The sequence below is a fragment of the Ictalurus punctatus genome, chromosome 12 (assembly GCF_001660625.3).
Source record: "Ictalurus punctatus breed USDA103 chromosome 12, Coco_2.0, whole genome shotgun sequence".
Classification (NCBI taxonomy): Eukaryota; Metazoa; Chordata; class Actinopteri; order Siluriformes; family Ictaluridae; genus Ictalurus; species Ictalurus punctatus.
Window position 1 is genome coordinate 20,182,665 of NC_030427.2, and position 23,317 is coordinate 20,205,981.

At 38.5% G+C, this 23,317-nt stretch overlaps 2 protein-coding genes, 3 non-coding genes and 1 pseudogene across 6 annotated transcripts; 4 read left to right on the forward strand and 2 right to left on the reverse strand.

Annotated features, from left to right (window-relative positions):
• The first annotated feature begins 413 nt into the window (after window positions 1-413).
• Window positions 414-501, forward strand: trnay-gua (transfer RNA tyrosine (anticodon GUA)). The gene is given in 2 exon segments: window positions 414-450; window positions 466-501. It is a non-coding gene; the product is annotated as a tRNA-Tyr (tRNA).
• Window positions 502-573: 72 nt separating this feature from the next.
• trnae-cuc (transfer RNA glutamic acid (anticodon CUC)) lies at window positions 574-645 on the reverse strand. The gene has a single exon. It is a non-coding gene; the product is annotated as a tRNA-Glu (tRNA).
• A 4,645-nt stretch (window positions 646-5,290) lies between these two features.
• On the forward strand, window positions 5,291-5,378 carry trnay-gua (transfer RNA tyrosine (anticodon GUA)). The gene is given in 2 exon segments: window positions 5,291-5,327; window positions 5,343-5,378. It is a non-coding gene; the product is annotated as a tRNA-Tyr (tRNA).
• A 1,011-nt stretch (window positions 5,379-6,389) lies between these two features.
• On the reverse strand, window positions 6,390-7,696 carry LOC108272458 (apolipoprotein A-IV-like; annotated as a pseudogene).
• On the forward strand, window positions 7,176-11,664 carry LOC108272670 (apolipoprotein A-I). Its single transcript, XM_017481238.3, has 4 exons — window positions 7,176-9,899; window positions 9,993-10,056; window positions 10,145-10,295; window positions 10,393-11,664. Exons 2-4 carry the CDS (start codon window positions 10,017-10,019, stop codon window positions 10,901-10,903), a joined length of 702 nt encoding a protein of 233 aa, XP_017336727.1. The 5' UTR covers window positions 7,176-9,899; window positions 9,993-10,016; the 3' UTR covers window positions 10,904-11,664.
• A 4,707-nt stretch (window positions 11,665-16,371) lies between these two features.
• On the forward strand, window positions 16,372-19,884 carry apoea (apolipoprotein Ea). 2 transcript variants are annotated; one of them, XM_017481235.3, is made up of 5 exons: window positions 16,372-16,437; window positions 16,560-16,624; window positions 16,876-17,026; window positions 17,529-17,816; window positions 19,146-19,884. In XM_017481235.3, exons 2-5 carry the CDS (start codon window positions 16,582-16,584, stop codon window positions 19,420-19,422), a joined length of 759 nt encoding a protein of 252 aa, XP_017336724.1. In that variant the 5' UTR covers window positions 16,372-16,437; window positions 16,560-16,581; the 3' UTR covers window positions 19,423-19,884. The 2 variants fall into 2 exon arrangements, with proteins under 2 accessions (XP_017336724.1, XP_017336725.1); XM_017481236.2 differs by having other exon boundaries at window positions 16,402-16,472.
• The last annotated feature ends 3,433 nt before the right edge of the window (window positions 19,885-23,317 follow it).

Genomic DNA, 23,317 nt, shown 5'->3' on the forward strand with positions numbered 1-23,317 from the left:
ATGGCACTGGACTTGAGCTGCACTGGGGTTTTACCTGTGCAAATTGAAGCCTGCTATGAACCTGTGTCTTAGTGCAGAGAAAACGCTGTTCAGATGAGCAAGCAAGCGCCTTGGCATTCATCAAACAAGCTCGTGCCAAACAAATCTTCCATCCTAGGAAATTGCTTTGACGTAAAGCAAGTCATCCGAATGTGTACTTGTAAACGCTCTGTTTACTTAATTGAAGCAAATGCACTGAAGAGGTGCAGAAAGATGAGAATATAAACATGGACAAACACGTTTATAGGCTCCAGAAAAAAATAGTCTAGCGTTTCCTTAAATCACTTTTGCCGCGTTGCGTGTTCAGAGCAAATTCGAATGGAAAATTGTTCTCGTTTGCTAGCTCACGTATCAAAGAGAGAAGGGTTCTGTCGCCTTCGATAGCTCAGTTAGCAGAGCGGAGGACTGTAGGTGCTCATAGCGGTCATCCTTAGGTCGCTGGTTCGACTCCGGCTCGAAGGAGGGCTGTCTCCGTGCGAGTTGGCTTCTTTTTTTTTCAAAATGTTAATTTGGCCAGAGGTGTGTAAAAAGCTCTTCCCTGACCGGGAATCGAACCCGGGCCGCGGCGGTGAGAGCGCCGAATCCTAACCACTAGACAACCAGGGACGAAAACCGAGAAATTGGTGGCCTCTTCGCTGGCCATGCTGGCCCCTGTCTACCACCAAAAGCTCCTACGAAAGGCACGTGAGCGTCAGCACTGGAAAGTGGAGCAATAAGATGGTGGCTTGGTCTGATGAATCATGTTTTCTTTTACATCATGTATGGCTTAGGGTTAGGGTTAGAAAAGGCTTGAAAAGACGCTTGGCCAAGGAGTTGCACTTAAGCCTTGTCTTATGCTCCATTCCGGTTAAGGCTTGTGAAGACGGTTGGCACTTTGGAAATGATCAAAACATAAGTGAGCCAAGGAATTGCACTTAAGCCTTGTCTCATGCTCCATTCCCGTGATGGGCAAGAGAACATGGCACTGGACTTGAGCTGCACTGGGGTTTTACCTGTGCAAATTGAAGCCTGCTATGAACCTGTGTCTTAGTGCAGAGAAAACGCTGTTCAGATGAGCAAGCAAGCGCCTTGGCATTAATCAAACAAGCTCGTGCCGGACAAATCTTCCATCCTAGGAAATTGCTTTGACGTAAAGCAAGTCATCCGAATGTGTACTTTTAAACGCTCTGTTTACTTAATTGAAGCAAATGCACTGAAGAGGTGCAGAAAGATGAGAATATAAACATGGACAAACACGTTTATAGGCTCCAGAAAAAAATAGTCTAGCGTTTCCTTAAATCACTTTTGCCGCGTTGCGTGTTCTAGCAAACGTTCTAGCAAACGCTCTCACTAGCAAACTAGCTCGTTTGCTAGTGAGACCGCCGAATCCTAACCACAAGACAGCCAGGGACGAAAACCGAGAAATTGGTGGCCTCTTTGCTTGCCATGCTGGCCCCTGTCTACCTACAAAAGGCACGTGAGCGTCAGCACTGGAAAGTGGTGCAATAAGATGGTGGCTTGGTCTGATGAATCATGTTTTCTTTTACATCATGTATGGCTTAGGGTTAGGGTTAGAAAAGGCTTGAAAAGACGCTTGGCCAAGGAGTTGCACTTAAGCCTTGTCTTATGCTCCATTCCGGTTAAGGCTTGTGAAGACGGTTGGCACTTTGGAAATGATCAAAACATAAGTGAGCCAAGGAATTGCACTTAAGCCTTGTCTCATGCTCCATTCCCGTGATGGGCAAGAGAACATGGCACTGGACTTGAGCTGCACTGGGGTTTTACCTGTGCAAATTGAAGCCTGCTATGAACCTGTGTCTTAGTGCAGAGAAAACGCTGTTCAGATGAGCAAGCAAGCGCCTTGGCATTCATCAAACAAGCTCGTGCCAAACAAATCTTCCATCCTAGGAAATTGCTTTGACGTAAAGCAAGTCATCCGAATGTGTACTTGTAAACGCTCTGTTTACTTAATTGAAGCAAATGCACTGAAGAGGTGCAGAAAGATGAGAATATAAACATGGACAAACACGTTTATAGGCTCCAGAAAAAAATAGTCTAGCGTTTCCTTAAATCACTTTTGCCGAGTTGCGTGTTCTAGCAAACGTTCTAGCAAACGCTCTCACTAGCAAACTAGCTCGTTTGCTAGTGAGACCGCCGAATCCTAACCACAAGACAGCCAGGGACGAAAACCGAGAAATTGGTGGCCTCTTCGCTGGCCATGCTGGCCCCTGTCTACCACCAAAAGCTCCTACAAAAGGCACGTGAGCGTCAGCACTGGAAAGTGGAGCAATAAGATGGTGGCTTGGTCTGATGAATCATGTTTTCTTTTACATCATGTATGGCTTAGGGTTAGGGTTAGAAAAGGCTTGAAAAGACGCTTGGCCAAGGAGTTGCACTTAAGCCTTGTCTTATGCTCCATTCCGGTTAAGGCTTGTGAAGACGGTTGGCACTTTGGAAATGATCAAAACATGAGTGAGCCAAGGAATTGCACTTAAGCCTTGTCTCATGCTCCATTCCCGTGATGGGCAAGAGAACATGGCACTGGACTTGAGCTGCACTGGGGTTTTACCTGTGCAAATTGAAGCCTGCTATGAACCTGTGTCTTAGTGCAGAGAAAACGCTGTTCAGATGAGCAAGCAAGCGCCTTGGCATTCATCAAACAAGCTCGTGCCAAACAAATCTTCCATCCTAGGAAATTGCTTTGACGTAAAGCAAGTCATCCGAATGTGTACTTGTAAACGCTCTGTTTACTTAATTGAAGCAATTGCATTGAAGAGGTGCAGAAAGATGAGAATATAAACATGGACAAACACGTTTATAGGCTCCAGAAAAAAATAGTCTAGCGTTTCCTTAAATCACTTTTGCCGCGTTGCGTGTTCTAGCAAACGTTCTAGCAAATGCTAGAACGTGAGAATGAGACCGCCGAATCCTAACCACTAGACAACCAGGGACGAAAACCGAGAAATTGGTGGCCTCTTCGCTGGCCATGCTGGCCCCTGTCTACCACCAAAAGCTCCTACAAAAGGCACGTGAGCGTCAGCACTGGAAAGTGGAGCAATAAGATGGTGGCTTGGTCTGATGAATCATGTTTTCTTTTACATCATGTATGGCTTAGGGTTAGGGTTAGAAAAGGCTTGAAAAGACGCTTGGCCAAGGAGTTGCACTTAAGCCTTGTCTTATGCTCCATTCCGGTTAAGGCTTGTGAAGACGGTTGGCACTTTGGAAATGATCAAAACATAAGTGAGCCAAGGAATTGCACTTAAGCCTTGTCTCATGCTCCATTCCCGTGATGGGCAAGAGAACATGGCACTGGACTTGAGCTGCACTGGGGTTTTACCTGTGCAAATTGAAGCCTGCTATGAACCTGTGTCTTAGTGCAGAGAAAACGCTGTTCAGATGAGCAAGCAAGCGCCTTGGCATTAATCAAACAAGCTCGTGCCGAACAAATCTTCCATCCTAGGAAATTGCTTTGACGTAAAGCAAGTCATCCGAATGTGTACTTTTAAACGCTCTGTTTACTTAATTGAAGCAAATGCACTGAAGAGGTGCAGAAAGATGAGAATATAAACATGGACAAACACGTTTATAGGCTCCAGAAAAAAATAGTCTAGCGTTTCCTTAAATCACTTTTGCCGCGTTGCGTGTTCTAGCAAACGTTCTAGCAAACGCTCTCACTAGCAAACTAGCTCGTTTGCTAGTGAGACCGCCGAATCCTAACCACAAGACAGCCAGGGACGAAAACCGAGAAATTGGTGGCCTCTTTGCTTGCCATGCTGGCCCCTGTCTACCTACAAAAGGCACGTGAGCGTCAGCACTGGAAAGTGGTGCAATAAGATGGTGGCTTGGTCTGATGAATCATGTTTTCTTTTACATCATGTATGGCTTAGGGTTAGGGTTAGAAAAGGCTTGAAAAGACGCTTGGCCAAGGAGTTGCACTTAAGCCTTGTCTTATGCTCCATTCCGGTTAAGGCTTGTGAAGACGGTTGGCACTTTGGAAATGATCAAAACATAAGTGAGCCAAGGAATTGCACTTAAGCCTTGTCTCATGCTCCATTCCCGTGATGGGCAAGAGAACATGGCACTGGACTTGAGCTGCACTGGGGTTTTACCTGTGCAAATTGAAGCCTGCTATGAACCTGTGTCTTAGTGCAGAGAAAACGCTGTTCAGATGAGCAAGCAAGCGCCTTGGCATTCATCAAACAAGCTCGTGCCAAACAAATCTTCCATCCTAGGAAATTGCTTTGACGTAAAGCAAGTCATCCGAATGTGTACTTGTAAACGCTCTGTTTACTTAATTGAAGCAAATGCACTGAAGAGGTGCAGAAAGATGAGAATATAAACATGGACAAACACGTTTATAGGCTCCAGAAAAAAATAGTCTAGCGTTTCCTTAAATCACTTTTGCCGAGTTGCGTGTTCTAGCAAACGTTCTAGCAAACGCTCTCACTAGCAAACTAGCTCGTTTGCTAGTGAGACCGCCGAATCCTAACCACAAGACAGCCAGGGACGAAAACCGAGAAATTGGTGGCCTCTTCGCTGGCCATGCTGGCCCCTGTCTACCACCAAAGGCTCCTACAAAAGGCACGTGAGCGTCAGCACTGGAAAGTGGAGCAATAAGATGGTGGCTTGGTCTGATGAATCATGTTTTCTTTTACATCATGTATGGCTTAGGGTTAGGGTTAGAAAAGGCTTGAAAAGACGCTTGGCCAAGGAGTTGCACTTAAGCCTTGTCTTATGCTCCATTCCGGTTAAGGCTTGTGAAGACGGTTGGCACTTTGGAAATGATCAAAACATAAGTGAGCCAAGGAATTGCACTTAAGCCTTGTCTCATGCTCCATTCCCGTGATGGGCAAGAGAACATGGCACTGGACTTGAGCTGCACTGGGGTTTTACCTGTGCAAATTGAAGCCTGCTATGAACCTGTGTCTTAGTGCAGAGAAAACGCTGTTCAGATGAGCAAGCAAGCGCCTTGGCATTCATCAAACAAGCTCGTGCCAAACAAATCTTCCATCCTAGGAAATTGCTTTGACGTAAAGCAAGTCATCCGAATGTGTACTTGTAAACGCTCTGTTTACTTAATTGAAGCAAATGCACTGAAGAGGTGCAGAAAGATGAGAATATAAACATGGACAAACACGTTTATAGGCTCCAGAAAAAAATAGGCTAGCGTTTCCTTAAATCACTTTTGCCGCGTTGCGTGTTCAGAGCAAATTCGTATGGAAAATTGTTCTCGTTTGCTAGCTCACGTATCAAAGAGAGAAGGGGTCTCTCACCTCCGATAGCTCAGTTGGCAGAGCGGAGGACTGTAGGTGCTCATAGCGGTCATCCTTAGGTCGCTGGTTCGACTCCGGCTCGAAGGAGGGCTGTCTCCGTGCGAGTTGGCTTCTTTTTTTTTCAAAATGTTAATTTGGCCAGAGGTGAGTAAAAAGCTCTTCCCTGACCGGGAATCGAACCGGGGCCGCGGCGGTGAGAGCGCCGAATCCTAACCACTAGACAACCAGGGACGAAAACCGAGAAATTGGTGGCCTCTTCGCTGGCCATGCTGCCCCCTGTCTACCACCAAAAGCTCCTACAAAAGGCACGTGAGCGTCAGCACTGGAAAGTGGAGCAATAAGATGGTGGCTTGGTCTGATGAATCATGTTTTCTTTTACATCATGTATGGCTTAGGGTTAGGGTTAGAAAAGGCTTGAAAAGACGCTTGGCCAAGGAGTTGCACTTAAGCCTTGTCTTATGCTCCATTCCGGTTAAGGCTTGTGAAGACGGTTGGCACTTTGGAAATGATCAAAACATAAGTGAGCCAAGGAATTGCACTTAAGCCTTGTCTCATGCTCCATTCCCGTGATGGGCAAGAGAACATGGCACTGGACTTGAGCTGCACTGGGGTTTTACCTGTGCAAATTGAAGCCTGCTATGAACCTGTGTCTTAGTGCAGAGAAAACGCTGTTCAGATGAGCAAGCAAGCGCCTTGGCATTAATCAAACAAGCTCGTGCCGAACAAATCTTCCATCCTAGGAAATTGCTTTGACGTAAAGCAAGTCATCCGAATGTGTACTTGTAAACGCTCTGTTTACTTAATTGAAGCAAATGCATTGAAAAGGTGCAGAAAGATGAGAATATAAACATGGACAAACACGTTTATAGGCTCCAGAAAAAAGTAGTCTAGCGTTTCCTTAAATCACTTTTGCCACGTTGTGTGTTCAGAGCAAATTCAAATGGAAAATTGTTCTCACCTGTCACAAAGCTGGGGTGAGAGTGTAGGGTAAGGCATGATACAATGCCCCAGGAGCAGAGAGGAGTAAGGGTCTTGTGCAAGGGCCCAACAGAGGCAGTACTGGGGTTTGAACCTCCACCTTCTAATGAGTAAACTAGAACCTTAACCACTAAGCCACCACTGCCCTAGACAGCCATTGGTTTTGCGGTTTGTATCTGATCAGAATTGTAAGTATAACTACAGCAAGAGATGTTTTCAGTTTGGTATTTAATTTTTTATTTAGTACCTTTGTGGAAAAAAATCATTACTGTACAGTAGAATGACTGATTAGTGTCTCCATTAGTGCCTGAATATGCATAACAGAGGTATGCTTAGATTATTTTCTGTTTCACTTGGAGGTCACTTTAGATTGAAGCATCTGACAAACTAACAAAAGTAAATGACACACTGTAAGTCCTTTTGATGCAAAAGTGAGAGTCACCAGGTCAGCAAATGTCTGACTTAATGCTGATCTTTTCAAAAGACTCCCAGAGAGCACTGAGTTTGGCCTTCAGGTCTTGAGCATAGGGGTCCAACTTAATTTCCTTGCTGTTCTGGACAAGCTGGCTTTGTAAGTTTTGGTAGAATGGGGCCATCTTCTTCTGGAAGTCTGGCAGATGCTGCTCCAGTCTCTGCTTCAGCATCTCTGCTTGGGATTCCATCTTGGCCTGAACCTCGCTCATGCTCTTCTCCAGACTCATCCTCAACTCCTCGCTCTTCTGGAGCAGAACGGCTCTCAGAGCCTGAGAGTGCAAAGCGTCTGTGTAGGGAGCCACGTCCTTCTTCCACTGTTCCACCTGCTGCTAGATATCTGACGTCAGCTCCCCAATGTACGGCTCCAGCTGGCTCTTCACAGAGCTTATGTTCTGTTGCAAGCAGGCCTTTAGCTGCTCGGCCTCCTGGGACATCTTAGCCAGCATCTCCTGAGTTAAAGGAGCTACCTGGTCTGGAATGGCCACTGCATACTTGCTGATGTACTTGCTGCACTCTCAGAGATCTTAGCCTTGAGACGAAAGAGAGTTGTAACAATTCAATAAATAAGTTCATTTTGCCATGAAAAAAAAAAATCTACTGCTGAATGGATGAATACATTGCACTTCTAAAATAATTTAATATGAAAAATATAAGTGCTAATTGTTTACTGCTCACTTGATTTCATGTCCCATTTCAGACTTCTTGATCTTCTGCAGAATGTCTTCAGTCATTTGAGTTCCCTTGGCTACCTAATCCCAGAGTGTATCTTTCACCACTTCCATACTCAGTTTGGACTGGTCCTGCCAGATCACATTTGCTTGGCAGCCTTTAAAAGATTTTTTTTAATCAGTAAATATTGATTGAATTTGTTAGTGATTTTTTTCCTCAACCTGAATAAAGCTTAAAAAAAACTTACCAATAAAAACAAGAGCAAAAACTATAAAGCTCTTCATGTCTATATCTCAGGATTTATGTAAACCAGAAGAAAGAACATTTAACGTCTATGTAACATTTATATATAGGCTAGATGCTCTGTTTCTCTGAATGTGTAAATAAGATCTTATTTAAAAAATATTGTAATTAGCTTCTTACCTCTTAGGTGTCTCTTCCTTCTGTGTGTGTCTCTGTGTGAGTTGAGCAGGTATCAGTAATCTATAAGTAAGACAGCTGTGATGAAGAAGGCAAAGTCCAAAACTCAGCTACATGCTATCTCCACTTAGCTGTCAGTCGTGCCACATACACACTCCAACCTGACTGAAATGAACATAGCTCAAGTCCATGAGTCATCAGCTAGTTTCAAATATAATGTGTTGCAACAACAAATGTGACTGCACTTTCAAAATTCACTCAGAACACATAATGATAAAATATCATGTTTTTTTTTTTAGTCAGTTATCAGTACACTCACACCATGTCCACATACTTATCCACAGAAGTTTTATTTATTAACTTTAGATATACACTGAATGCCGGACATTTACATGCATGAACAAGAAAAAAAAAATCCTTGGCAGGTAAAAAGTATAAAAGCTTAGCATGTCAAAACTTGTGTATAGAAGTATGAAATGTGGTGTATACCTGTAGATGGTATGTTCACGTAGACTATATTAACTTCAATATGATCTTCAATATCAAGAGGAGCAAATTTTGTTTTCCATACCCACTTACCATATATTTCACAATGTCATCTTAAAATAAAAAAACTTTATTAACTTTATTATAATCCTCATTTATTTAAAATAAAACATATTTTCTGTACTGGTAGATATTGAATATTAGAGAAAACATAACACAACACACCACATCATATCATAGCCACGTGATAATCATTGTTATCATTGTTATTATGATCTTTGAAATAAGTCATTGGACCAATGATGTCATTGTTGACAGATTTGTAGTGGTTTAGTCCAATAATAAATAACAGGAAAAAAGTTCATAATAGTGCAACATTTATTTGAGTTGGGGTCCTGGAATGAATATTCATTTTCACTGAATAACTAGAAAAATGTAAATGTATTGCATGAAAATACTTCAGTCTAATACTATCAGTAGCAGAACTGAGACAAGATTTACCGAGTCAGATAACTAATAAAGATTACAAAAATCTTTAGGTAAAGAACTAAGGTTAGTCTTTATGTCTACATGTTAATTGTTGGCCTATCAGTAATGATGCTGTTTCAGTCCACAGAATGCTTACGCCATGGGAATGTGGAATGGATGATAAAACCTGATTTTGCTGCATGGTATGCGACCTGGTTGTCTTGATTAATTTAGGCTGAAACTAACTAGGGCTTTCATATAGACAGTACTGATTGTACTGTGTGAGTAAAACCTTATTGTACAGTATATTCTGTATAGTGTTTTATTTATGTTTAGAATACATCAGTGTACCCTGGTTCTGTTTACACTTAATGCAAGTGTCTGGAATAATGATGTTAAAATTATTGGAATGTAATCTGCTTTAGAGTGGTGAAAGTAACTCTGCTTCATGTCATACATAGCTCATTATTACAAGATAATCGGTTTCTTAAACTTGTAATCATTCATGTATTATATTCTGACTGCTTTGTGATGTGCATTTAACACTCAAGGCTCTCTTGGTTCTTCCTACAACAAGAACAAGAACTTGTGTGTTGTCACTTGATGGAATCTGGTCTAAAATACAGGCTGTTCAAAAACCTTTAGAAGTTTTATTGCATATAATAAGTCAGCCAGAAGATACAGAAATACTGGGATTATGCCATTTTACAGAGAAACACATTAAGGTTTTCTAAATACCATCTTCTTTTAATGATATGAAGGCTTTTGGGTTTTGTGTGTAATTTTTTTGATAATTCTATATGCCTCAGTAAAGATAAATAGATGATTACTGATATCTGAAGGAACATGCCTGTAAAACGCATTTTCTAAACTGCAATAAAAATTGTTGTTGACTCTTATGTATGTAGTTGTTCAACCATATAATGACCAATGGATTCCATAATAGTTCATTTGTGTTGGTGTGTATGATGTGGTATAACTGACTGTCACCGTTATATGTTATTTGGACTTTGCCTTCTTCATCACACATCTTTACAGTGTATATATAGTGACCTGATTGCTAGCATGTACACACTCAAACGAGGAGAGACAGAGACAACCAGTACCTAAGAAGTAAGATATTAAGAGCTTAAATATATGAATATAGAAATATATATGTAGATATACCCAATGTAGTCCTTTAACCCAATTGTTTTTACTTTTAAGAATTCTTGGGACATCTATTCAGACATGAAGATCCTTGTTGTTATTGCTATTGCTGTTTTTACTGGTGAGTATTTTAGGTTGTTCACTACACAGCCAAAGATATACAAGATAGCAAGCTAATGTTTTTTTGTTTTTGTTTTTCTTGTCAAAAGGCTACCAAGCCAGTGTTATACGACAAGATGAGGCCAAACCCAGTATAGAGATGGTAAAAGACGCATTCTGGGATTATGTGTCCAAGGCAACACTAACAACCGAAGACATCCTGCAGAAGATTAAGGAGTTTGAAATGGGGCAAGAAGTCAAGTGTGTGTCATAACAGAAATTAAATAACAAAATCACACTCAATTTGTATGATGCATGTTTTCAGAGTAGTACAATAGAAATATGTTTCTCTGTTTAGCATTAGAATCTCTGAGAGTGGAGATGCCATCAACCAGTATGCTGTGGCCGTTAGTGGTCAGGTGACTCCTCTGACTCAGGAACTGCTGGCTAAGATGTCCCAGGAGGTCGAGCAGCTGAAGGCACGTCTGCAGCAGGACATAAGCTCTGTGAAGACCCAGCTGGAGCCGTACATTGAGGAGCTGACGTCAGATATCCAGCAGCAGGTGGAACAGTGGAAGAAGGACGTGGCTCCCTATACAGACAGTCAGCAACCTGAGGCTCTAAAAGCTGCTCTGCTCCAGAAGAATGAGGAGCTGAAAATTAATCTGGAAAAGAGTGTGAGTGAGCTTCAGGACAAGCTGGGACCACAAGCAGAGGAGCTGGAAAAACATCTGCAGGACTTCCAGAAGAACATAGCTCTGTTTGTTCAGAACAATGGGAAGGTGCCCCAGACATTGGATCCATACACCCAAGACCTGAAGACCCAACTCACTGCTCTTTGGGATTCATTTACCAAAAACATTCAGTAATCAGACTTGATTTGATGTTTTCATATTTACAATCTTGCAGTGAAGTAACAGAGAACTCTTAAATGGTGTAAAGGATTGACTGCTGATTCTATCAACTTTTCCTTTTTTATTTTTATCATTTATGTTTGTATTTAAGGACAATTCAAAAAATAATCTGTTTCAGAAGAAAACAAAAAAACAATATTCCTAGAGGTATTCTTGGAAAAATACTAATTAAGGGCAAAAGTCTTAAGAATACAAGACAAACGGTACAAATAATCATAGCCAATAATATTGCACTCAAACTTCATTCCATTCTGGAAAAGGACAAAGGTCATTGGAAAATTTCTACTTGAATTAATCGGTCTCTGTTTGCAAGAGGTTTTTAATGAACAATTAATGCTCCAAACTGCATTACAGCCACATAAGGATAGGTGAAGGGAATTCTCTTATAACATGTACTCTCTTATATTATGAACTGCTATTAAGACACCTTGGATACGGGGAATACTGGGTTATAGCTTTAATTACCATTTAAAATATCAAATATCATTTAATTACCTCTTTGAATAAGCTGATCAACTGCCATCCTTTATAATAGTTGACACATGTATTTTCTATACCTTGAAAAGACTTATTTTTTGTAGTTTGTCTGTGTGTGCTGTGTGATTTGTCTGAATCTGTCTAGCACCTGCACAAGTAGAAACCCGCCCCCGCACTGCCGCTTATCTATGTGTATAAATACTCCTGTTTTGCATGAATAAACTGGACGTCTCTGTGAACAGCATGTGTGTCAGTGTGTGTTCATTTAGACTCTCCAGGCCTGAAACGCTCTGCGGTCAACGACACATAGCACAGAACTAAGAGTTAAGAGAAATAAAAGGCTGTAAGGCTGACGGGGGAATGAAGGACATAATCTGAGATTCCTTATCTCTTATAATAGGTTTCATGAGAATTATCAAGAAGGCATCTCAAAGTAGCTTTATATCAGATCATAGTCCTTCCTACTGTATCTTTAACAACACCTGCTAAGCATTACAAATCCCCTTGCTAAGTTATTAGTTATTAAACATAATTTAAAATGTTATAACTTATGGTTGAGACACATGCAATAGGATAAATAGTTCAATTCAGGAATATTTCAGAACTTATAGTAGAACATATAAAATCTGACCAAGTTTTCCCAGGCCACCACAAACACATACACAGTATGCATATTTCTTTGAATGCTCTCAGGCTCCAGAAAAACATATTTTGTCTTTGACCAGTTCCTATTTAGCTGGCCTGTAAATTGTAGGCCCATAATAAAAAAGCTTTTGTTACCCATCACATTAGGGAAAACCAAAGACAAAAAAAAGATGGTTATTGACCAGCTCATGTCAGGTAATGTAAAAAAATATATATTTAAAAAATCGTTAGTTTTTGCCAGAGAATCTCTCATAAATAAGATTCCAAGGTTCTTAAACTCCTCCACCAGGGCAAATGTCTCTTCACTCACCTGAAGGGAGTATCTTGCTCTTTTCTGGGAGGGAACCGTGGCCTTGGACTTTGAGGTACTGATTTTCATCAGCCACTTCACACTAGGCAGTGAAACGTTAAAATCTGTCAGCGGTCTACGTTGGATGCTGCCTAGAGAACATTATCTTCTGCAAATAACAGGGATGTTTCCCCTAACTTATATAATTATCATTTTGAAGGTGCTACCATAGTAAGTTTTGAGGTTAACAAAACACCAGAGATTTCGGGCACTAACTCCTGATGGGAAGGTATGTCCACTGGGTTCTCAACTCAAAAATATCTCCAGTAGAGGTCAACATTCTACTGCATTTGCTAAGCAGAGCTTGTGCATGCCATGGTCTAATCTCCTTATTCTGTGGCGTTTTGATAGAATTGGGGCAGCCAAAAAATCTTTTTCATTTGAGTCTCCAAATTCCTCACATGCCTGACCCTTCGCTTGTGTGTCTGCTTTTGCCACAGCCATATTGGCACTATTATACATCTGAATAGAATCAGGAGAGCCCTCTGATAATAATTACTTAGATTATTACTATGATTGAGCACTTGAACAAGGTCTATACAGACTCAACGTTCCCAACCTCACTTTGTACACAGAACACATTTTGAAGGTGTTAGATAAATTCATCTCTCACAAGAGCTTCTGCCAGACACTCTCAAGCAACCTGGAAGGCTCTTCTGGGTTTATCAGGTAAATCTGGCCTGCGCCCTGTGTGACTAATCTAATGAATCACCAAGTGGTAATCAGTTGACAACTCGACCCCCTCTTTAACTGAGGGTCCAAAATGAGTGTCCTCAAGTCTGAGGATGCAAACACAAAGTTGATCATTGACCCAAGGTTCTCTGGTACCAAGTACACTTATGAGCATTGACAATTTGTGCCCTGTGATGCCACATTTCGCCACATTGAGTTCAGTTCCAAGAGGGCATTCCTCCCAACCCTTCCAAGTATCATTCCAAATATGAGCACTGAATTCCCCAGGAGCACACCCTGGGTCAAAAGTTCCTGGTGACATACAAAAGTACACAAAGTACACTTCTGCACAACAAGATTTTGATCCACAAAGGGGACTGATTGTGTGTATTTATTACTTTTTTTAATAATATCTTTTGCTTTTTTATGATGGTGCCACTTCTGTAAGCCACTAATGATAAGGGCATCTGTTAAATGCCATAAACATGAATGTAAATGGGCCAATAATTCTGGATTTTACTGCACAATAGCTTACATTACATGATCATTTGGTGGTAGAAGACATAAATTCAACATACTGTAACTTCAGCAGCAGAATGAAATTTGAAAAGGTATTGTATTTTGCTGTATTTTTCATTTGATCCTGTTTTTAAATGAAATAATTCTAATTTAAAACATATAACATTCACTGTTTGAATCAGACTTTATGTAGATGACAAAATGTAAATCCAATTTCAATCCTAAATATACATTTCTTCACTCATAAGCATCCAAGCAGACTGAACAAAAAATAAACTATAATGTTTATGTTTTCTATAATAACTATAAATGTATAATGTCTTCATATAACAATTCACTAATAATTATCTCTTTTTAATTCTTTCATCTGTCTTCAGTAACCACTTTATATTGACTGCGGTGGTTTCAGAGCCTTGATGTGACACCAAGTCATTGCAAGACAACCCATGTGGGTACATAGATAACAGTCACAATAAAAGTCACATAGACAACTCTGCAACTCTTCCTGCTGTGCCACTGTAATACCTCCATGCCATTACTACCTTGCAGCACCATGCTTCCAATGTTCGGCTAGCTCTAACAACAAATAAGATGAAATTCCTTTCCCCTCACATCATAGTTCATTAAAGCATCAGTTAAACTGTAATATATCTGCACAGTGGCAGACCTAAAGTGTAATATATCTGTCACTATTTCACTGGTTTGCCTTCTGGGCAAATTCTTCTGCTGAAGTCTGCAGTTGTGTTGACTCGTATTTTCTGCTGCAAATGGCTCATCTAACTTAAGCTAATATAGAACAGAATACATTCATTGTCACTGAACATGTACAATGAAAATAGGTTAGCATCTAATGTGTAGGCAAATCCAGAGTTATTGGCACCATCATCAAAATGAGCAAATGTGAATATGTAAGGAATATCACTTCTGATTGTGAAAGTAATCCATGCAGAAGTACTGTGATACATTAGCACCAAGAAGGGGATTGTTTTATTATATCAGCACAGAGATACCACAGAGATTGGCCAATAATTAAAATTTATTAAGGAATGAAAAAGAATGATAAGAACTTATTAAGGAATAAAATGTAGCACTTTTTAAGCAATTATGGTTACATTTTATGGAACATCTGTGAGATAATTTAGTTCCTGTTATGAAATTATGTTATTAGTAGCTGTAAACAGTCATTTCTTTGACTGCCTCTTCATTTTCTCACTTGTGAAGTGAAAAAACAAAACAAAAAACAGCTAAAAATCAGAAAGCACAAACTTCTCTGTGCTGAAGACTTTTCAGTAGTGGAAAACATACTGTGTTATAAAGTGCTGACACTGGAGACTCCTTCCATAAATGATCAATAAATGTCTCCTACCATATGTTTCACCATATCAATGATTATACATTTTTCTTTGTTAAATAACAACAGTTTATTATAAAACTTAGATTATGTGGACAAGCTTTTTCTATACTTTAGAAACAATAACAATAGAACAATCATATTAATATAAACTTGTCATTTATGTTACAATTTTAACTATTGTCAGAGCTGTTGTTATAGAAAAATAATTAACACCTTCTTACTTGAGTATTCAACAGCACTGTGGTCAAAACAAACAAACAAACAAACACATGCAATTAGTCCCCTTTGTGTATCGAGATCATGCCATTCTGAAGGGGCTTATGTACTTCAGTGAACCTCAGGGCTATGTCATCTAAACAATTGTACATAAGTAAGGCACAATACATAAAACACAATTTCCATTAGCTCTCAAACTATTTACTGAATAAAATTCATATCTCTATATTAAAGAACCTTCACATAATTTTGTTTTTAATTGGAGGCTTAAATATTTGGAATGGTGTTTACCAGGCTCTTACTCAGTGGCTGATTACCTTGTTGTCGCCTGCATAGATAAAAAAAAAAAAAATAGCTCAGACTTACTACAGAAACCACCACATTTATAATGTTCCTGCCAATCACAAGTATCCACATAAATAACCATTTACCCACCTTCCCCCTGCTGAAATTTCATAATTATTATGGGAGTCAATGAGGGGATGAAATGGTAGTGCTACATAGTAAGAAAACATCTGCCATGTGATTTTGAGAAATGCCGGTGATTCACTCAAATTAATTAATCCTTGTTAACTACAGAAATGTAAGGATTTCACCAATGGATGCATGAAATGCCTTACAGAAACAGGAAGAGAAATGCCAATCCTTATAATTAATATATGATTATTTTAATAAACCTTGGTCCATAGGTCAGAATGCGTTTATCTCTCTAATTATGTAAAAAAAAAAAAAAAAAAAAAAAAAAAAAAAAAAAAGTGTGTCTAGAGGTTAGAAATGTCCAAAGGTGAAGGCATCAACCCTTAGTTTGATTTGATTGAAACGCGCTGACACACTTCATTTGTAAGTATTACTACTTCAGTTACTTTAATCAGAGGTCCACAGATTTCAACACTTGACACTATTATACTGAATGCTTAGGTTTGGACATGCTTTGAGTTCATTCTTGGTCTTCACACACTTTTGAATTTTTGTACTGGGAAAACATTAGTTTCAGTACCTCACCTGTATAAAAACTTACATATTTTAATTTCTGCACTTTTGACTTTTGGAACCTCACTGCTGCAACGTGGAATGGAATATGGCAATTAAAAATGATTAGCAGAGCATGTAGGTACAAGAACTTTGGCCAGAGGCAGCTTCTTTAACTACATCTAAATGTCTTATATGGATCATGTGACTAGATTCAAGCTATATAAACTCCAGCTCATTCCAAAGGACTGCTGCAGTGATTCGATCCACGGCCGCAAGTCACTAGTGGTAAGGCTCTTAGATAAGAACACAAGTCGCTATTGGTAAAGGTCTTAGATAATCTATTTCTGTTAGATTCTGTTTTCATAGTTAGTTTGTTCTTGCTCTCAAGACTCTTGTGTTTTCTGCAGGTGTGCTCCCTGAGGAGGAATCATGAAATTGGTTGCTGTAATCCTTGCCCTTTCGGTCATCTCAGGTAAAATTTTATGTCATAAATTAATTCTTTGTAACACTTAAATGTCATTAATGATCATTAAGATATTAGCTCTCTAAAGTACCTACTGTAGTCATGTAAACATTGATGCTTTGCTTACCACTTTCTTTATTGGCCATTGTTTTGGTGTTACACTGTAGATTTTAATTGCACTGTAAACTATATCAATCACATATGGATTTCATTCACTGGAAAAAAACTGATAGTGTAATCCTTTTGCGTTTACTTTTTAGGCTGCCAGGGAAGCTTCATGTTTCAGGATGAACCTAAAACCCATTGGGAGGAGATGGTGGATAAGTTCTGGGAGTATGTAAATGGTGTGAGCTCCAGGGCTGAAGATATGAAGAACAGCATACAGGCCACCCAACTTGGAAGAGAGCTTGAGTGAGTATAGCAATGACATCAACAAACCACACACGGACACAAAATTTATCCATCCATTTCCTGTACTGGGTCACAGCAAACCTGGAGCCTATCCCACGGGGCATGGGGCACATGGCGGGGAACACCATGGACGGGGTGCCAATCCATCACAGGGCACAATCACACACACATTTACACACTACAGACACTCTTTTGGACATGCCAATCAGCCTTCAATGCAAGTCTTTGGACTGAGGCAACCGGAATACCCAGAGGAAACCCCCCAAAGCACAGGGAGAACATGCAAACTCTGCACACACTGAGTCACGGTGGCATCGAGCCCTCAACCCTGGAGGTGTGCGGCAAACATGCTAACCACTAAGCCACTGTGGCCTCTACAACATTTATCACTTTGTTATTTACAAAAAAGTGAAAACTAGCAAGCATGTGTCCTACATGCCACATGTTCACAACATGCTACATACCTCTGACCTCAATGAAATTCTCTATTATCACACTCTAGCACACTGATCAGTGACAGCATGGCTGAGCTGCAGATGTACACTGATGATGTGAAGTTGAAGCTAGCACCCTACGCTGAGCAGATGGCTCAAAGAGTGCAGGATGATCTTCAGCTGCTGTCAAACAAGCTACGTGTACATATGGAGGAGGCAAAGGTTCAAATTACAGCTTACAGCCAGGAGCTCCAGACCATAGTAGAGCAGAACAGAGATGAGCTCCAGAACAAAGTCAATGCATACATCCGTAAACTGAAGAAACGCCTCAACAAGGATACGCAGGAGATCAAAAAGTAAGTTTTTTTTTAGAACACATATAATTGTCAATTACTATGATAGAATATTTAAAATGGAATATTTAAATTAGTTATTGGTTTCACAAAAGTTAAAGCTGTGTAATTATTTAAACTTATCTTAAACCTAATTATTTTAACCATCTTCTAGTGAAGTATTTATGGTTGAGACCAGTGTTGGGTAAATTACTCAAAAAAGTAATCCACTACAGATTACTAATTACTACTTTAAAATAGAAATCTGAATACATTACGGATTACTGCATGTAAAAAGTAATCAGATTACTAATTACTTTACTTTCATGTTACTTTCAAATCTAATTAAACCTACAAAAATACACTACAAAGTGAAACTCATAATTATTTCAGTAATTTTAGCGCGTCAATATATGACATAATCAGAAAAAGTTGTATTTATCATAAAACATGCCTCGGGTGTCGTCACTGCTTGTAGGACTACCAGGCAGATAAAATATAAAACTTTTCTAACTAGGCTAGTTTGGTGTCGCTTGCCAAGGGAAGGCTCAACCATTGTCTGGGTTTAGCTGCTACAGAGCCATGTAAAGCACATTATCTTTCCTTATGCTCTGCTCATATCATGTTCACATAAACTAGAACTCATATAGACATCTAAAAACCTTGTTTTCCTGCTTGGCATCAGGTGATGTTACTGTTTCAGTTTCAACCCCTATACTGGTTTTAAAAAATCAACATATATCCATTTTTCCTCAAACTAACTGTGTGAGCTAGCGTTTGGAAGAATTGATAGCTGTCAGCCAATAAGACACGAGTGTTTCCACGTATTTTCCTGTAAATCCTGTCTGATTGATCTCGCCTTCGTTCACTGAAGATATAAAATTACAGGTGGTCTTATTTTACTGGTATTCAGTTACGTAGTGACAAACTGTTCCAAGTGGAGAATTATTCAGGGCTAAATAAAAAGTCTTCGGGGCAAAACGGGATTTATTTTAAAAATGCCTTTTACTTAATATTGTTTTCTTACCAATTAATTTGTAACACAAGCAACATCGTTTTATTGACACCAGTAACTGTAATCAAATGGCATAAATTCAAAATGTAATGCGTTACATTACTGCGTTATCAGAAAAAGTAATTAGATCACAGTAACGTGTTACTTTGTGACAGGTTACACCAAACTCTGGTTGAGATCTCAAGTCAATCATGTGAAGGAGTTTGCAAACTGCTTAAAGTTGTTGAAAAAGTTGTTGAAGTAATGATGAATTCTTATTTGTTTATGCTTGTTAGCAATAATTCAAATATTGAACCTAAGTGTCCTAATTGACATTTTCTTTCTGAATTGCTCTTAAGGAAAGCAGAAACATACTTAGAGGAAGTCCAAGCTCGTGCTGCTCAGCATGCGGACGATGTGAATGAGCGCCTGAAGTCTTATTTTGATGTAGTACGTCAGAATGCTGAGGACAAATTTAACACCCTTAAAGATCTGCTGAATGACCAATCTCAACAAATGATGGAGAAATGGGAGAAACTCAAAGAGCAGGCTGAGCAGTTCAAAATGAATCTGTACACCCCGTTCCAGAAGAAAATGGAGGAGGTTAAAAACTGGTTTCAGCAATTCTTTAATTGAGGAGGAGCTAAAAAACATCAATAAAAGGTTTAAACCATACACCTAAAATCCAACAAGCGGATAGGAAATTGACATTATAATCAGGTTATGCAAGAAAATAAAAAATACTTAGGCCTACCAGTGTATTTTAGTAGAAATCTAAAGGGATTTTTATTGGAGCTGTTGTGACTGTTTATTCAGTACTAAAGTTAAATGATTAAGTACTTTATGAGCCTGTTTTTACCTGTTTGTTTTGATTACACTGCTTAAATCTTGGGCCTAAGCTGTGTTATAAAACCACAATATGATGCAAAGAGATAAAGCTACTATAACAAGTAATGGCGAGACCATAAAATGTTCAAATGTAAGCAAGCCACTGTCAAGGTTGTTGATCTTGCCAATTTGTAATAACATAAATAATATGCTGTCAGCAGATAGTTATAAATTTCAATTGCCAACTTTCAATAAAAGTAAGAAACAATACTGTGCAGTATTATTTTTTATATTTTCCCTTCATGATATATTTTGTATTGACAATTACACAAAAAATAAACCTTAGGAAATCTACGCAGGAACTTGTGTCTCATACAAACTGACATTAGGGATGTGTCATTACTAAATTATCTCAATTATCTTTTCATCTAGACAGTTCCATTTTGAAAATCAATACAGATACACAAGTATTCATGTTATGTGTTCATTTCTTTAAATAAATTGAAGCTTATGTTAAATAATCAAATAATGGTACAGGATAAGAATTAATTAGGAATTAATTCATTATTTGCAAGAATGCTTCAAGGCTGCAAAAAACTGTTTAATTGAGCCAGGCATTATCCTGGCCATTATCCAGCAGTGACTGTATTTTAAATGTATGTACACCACAGTGCTGCTGAATTTTAAATCTGATTAGTCAGAAGGTATGGAACAGGAGCTATCACAATAGTGCTGGCTGTAATTCAAATCACAGGTTTATGTGAATACACCCATGTTATTGGAAGAGAGTCTTAAGCGCATAGTTGACGCGCCACAAAATCTAAGCCTAACAATAAATACATTTTTTAAATGTGTTGTTATTAACAAAGATGACTGTTGATATGGTGAAGCTTTCTGTGAGGAGATGTTTATTTAATGTTTACCAAAAGAGTGTTTGGTATCAGTATGTTTAATGGTCCAAAGGTATCAGCATGTTTAATAGTCAGTAAGTTTTCCACCACTGATAATCGAAAATAACTTGTATAAGAGGAATAAACCCCTTCAGGTTATACTGTTATTGGAAAATAATAAACTTCAGGGTGGTAATGTAAGTCATAACAGATAACTTATCTACAACATGTGGTCAAAATGGTAAAAAAAAAAAAAAAAAAAGATCAATAATTTAAAAATAAAACTGATAAAACTGATTAAAATACTATGGGGCATGACTTTATAGGAATATAATCAACTTTGGGGTGTATTATTTACTTACTTGAATACTGTGTTTTTGTGTTTTGTGTGGTACAGAGTTGTTTCTGAAAATTCTCATGAAATATATATTCTCATGAAATATATTATTCAATACTAAAGAAAATAATTATTGCATGTACACAAGTCCATACCACCAGTGGTATTACTGCTGCATTTGACTTACCTTGGAAGTGTGAATTTTGAAATAACATCATTTTCTACCCCTGTGCATTTGAGCTATAAAGTAGGGAAAAAACATTTGTCTTTTGTTAACGTTGATGAGTGATGAGTAATGTATATTTTCCTCCTTAAACAACAAACTGCATAGTCATTGTCTTAGATTTAACAAACATCAATATGTCAGATTGATTGATCTAAAACAAATACTTGTATATACAGTATAACTCGTGTAAAGGTAAGAAGTGCTACTTTGTTTAATTATGATGCTGTGCGCAGCCATGCTGATTTGACGTCACTCCGTGAACTCAGAGGAATTTGTACTTGAGAACACTACCCCAAGTTCCTGAATAGGAATTTCGAATTGAAGGGAGTTTTCTTTGCCTTTCCCTGGTCAGAGGTCTGGAATTCAAATTACAACCTCTAGCCAAATGCAGGATATGGTACTTTATATGACCAAAAGTTTGTGGACACCCGACAATCACACCCATATGTGGTTCTTCCCTAAACGGTTGTCAGAAAGTTGACTTTATTCATATTCCATATTCATACTCCCAACAGTTTTCCAGTACCTTTTTAACTTGATGACTTTCAGGGGTGGAGGGTAGGGGGGTTTAACCCTATTGATCTGTATGTGTGTGCTACTGGCAGTTGTCTGTCTGGGTGTGTCCTTCCTTCCTGCGGAGGTGTGTATTGTGGGGGTTGTCCCCCACCAAATGTGTTTATGTTAATGATATTGTTGTGAAACGTGCTTCTCAAAGTATTAATCCACACACAATGTATACATTTTTGTGGTATAAGTGAATATTTGTTTCTGAAATTACTTTTGTGGTATTGTTTTATTTCGAAGCATACCAGCGTTACCAGTGTAACCTGGTGGATACACAGAAAGAACTTAAAATGATAAAAATGTATAAAGCAGTCATTAAAAAAATAAAATACACTTCCTTTTGTCGATTCTAAATAATCTGGGAATTCAGTGTGTCAATATATTGATATATGATTACAAATTTTAACGTCAGGTAATTAATTACAGAACATGGCGATTAATTCGTTAAACATTTTTAATCAATTCACAGCCCTAAACCCATCGTGAAATGTTTACAAAATGTGCCCAATAACAGACAGTAGGCTTTCATTGCTTGTTATATAAATCAAGTCTTTAGATCATCCTGGTAATCACACACAGTATTAAGAATGAAGGGTGTGTAAACTTTTGAACTGGCTAATTGTTTTTTTATACATTCAGCTATTATCTTGCCTCGTTATTATTAAGATTTTACAGATTCTGCAAAGGGTATGTCAACTTTGAGCACAACTGTATACGCACACACAAATTATATATATATATATATATATATATATATATATATATATATGGCCTACTTGCTTCCACGTAATAACTACCACTCAAGTTAAATGGGACTGAAGGTGGCCTATTGCCTGAATGTCCTCCTCAAATTTTATTTTGACCTTTGGACGAAATGGACAAAGAAATTTTGTGCACTTGAAGCACTGATATGCCTCAAGAGTGTCAAACACTTCACTGACATGTGAACCTGAAATACATTAGTCTTTGCAATTGGTTTTACTGACTGTTGTGAGTAATAACTGAATGAAGATCATACTAATGTGTTTTCATAAATAAACCAAATGTTTTAAATTGATAACGTGGATTAAGTGGAAAGTAAAAATGGACAGCTATAATGAAAACATAAGAGCAGGTTTTAAAAGAATGACAATTACAAGTGTAATCATTTTGGAAATTTGTACTAAAATGTACCTCATACTAGTAAAAATTGTACCAAAGTTATAAAAAAAAATAATAATTCAGAAATCGATTTGCATTTACATTCATTGTATTCCTGAAATGTTACCACAAGACATTACCTGCCTATGGTCTGTAGTGTCCATAACCTGAAAAGCCTGGAGAGATTGTAGAAACTGACTGCAGAAACATTTTACAAAAATAAAAAGATCTTGGAAATGCATAGCAGATTGTAATTTGTATGTGCTGCTGGGAACACTATAAGCTTCTAAATTAACAGTTTATATATATATATATATATATATATATATATATATATATATATATATATATATATATATATATATATATATATATATATATATACCTCTTTTATGATGTAAATTGGACTGAAGGGTGCGTCTCGTTATCCATGACATTGTTAAATCTCCGGCTCTCAGACAGTCACTGAACAGAGCAGATGCAGAGAGAGGTGTGAGTGCAGCGGGAAAGCAAGAAGGACAGTACTAGCGAAATTTGGAAGGTCGC

Coding starts and splice junctions, on each gene's coding strand:
- LOC108272670 (XM_017481238.3), top strand. CDS start 10,017: ATGAAGATCCTTGTTGTTATTGCTATTGCTGTTTTTACTG. Junction 10,057..10,144: donor TGCTATTGCTGTTTTTACTG/GTGAGTATTTTA, acceptor TCTTGTCAAAAG/GCTACCAAGCCAGTGTTATA. Junction 10,296..10,392: donor GAAATGGGGCAAGAAGTCAA/GTGTGTGTCATA, acceptor TTCTCTGTTTAG/CATTAGAATCTCTGAGAGTG.
- apoea (XM_017481235.3), top strand. CDS start 16,582: ATGAAATTGGTTGCTGTAATCCTTGCCCTTTCGGTCATCTCAG. Junction 16,625..16,875: donor TGCCCTTTCGGTCATCTCAG/GTAAAATTTTAT, acceptor TTTACTTTTTAG/GCTGCCAGGGAAGCTTCATG. Junction 17,817..19,145: donor GATACGCAGGAGATCAAAAA/GTAAGTTTTTTT, acceptor ATTGCTCTTAAG/GAAAGCAGAAACATACTTAG.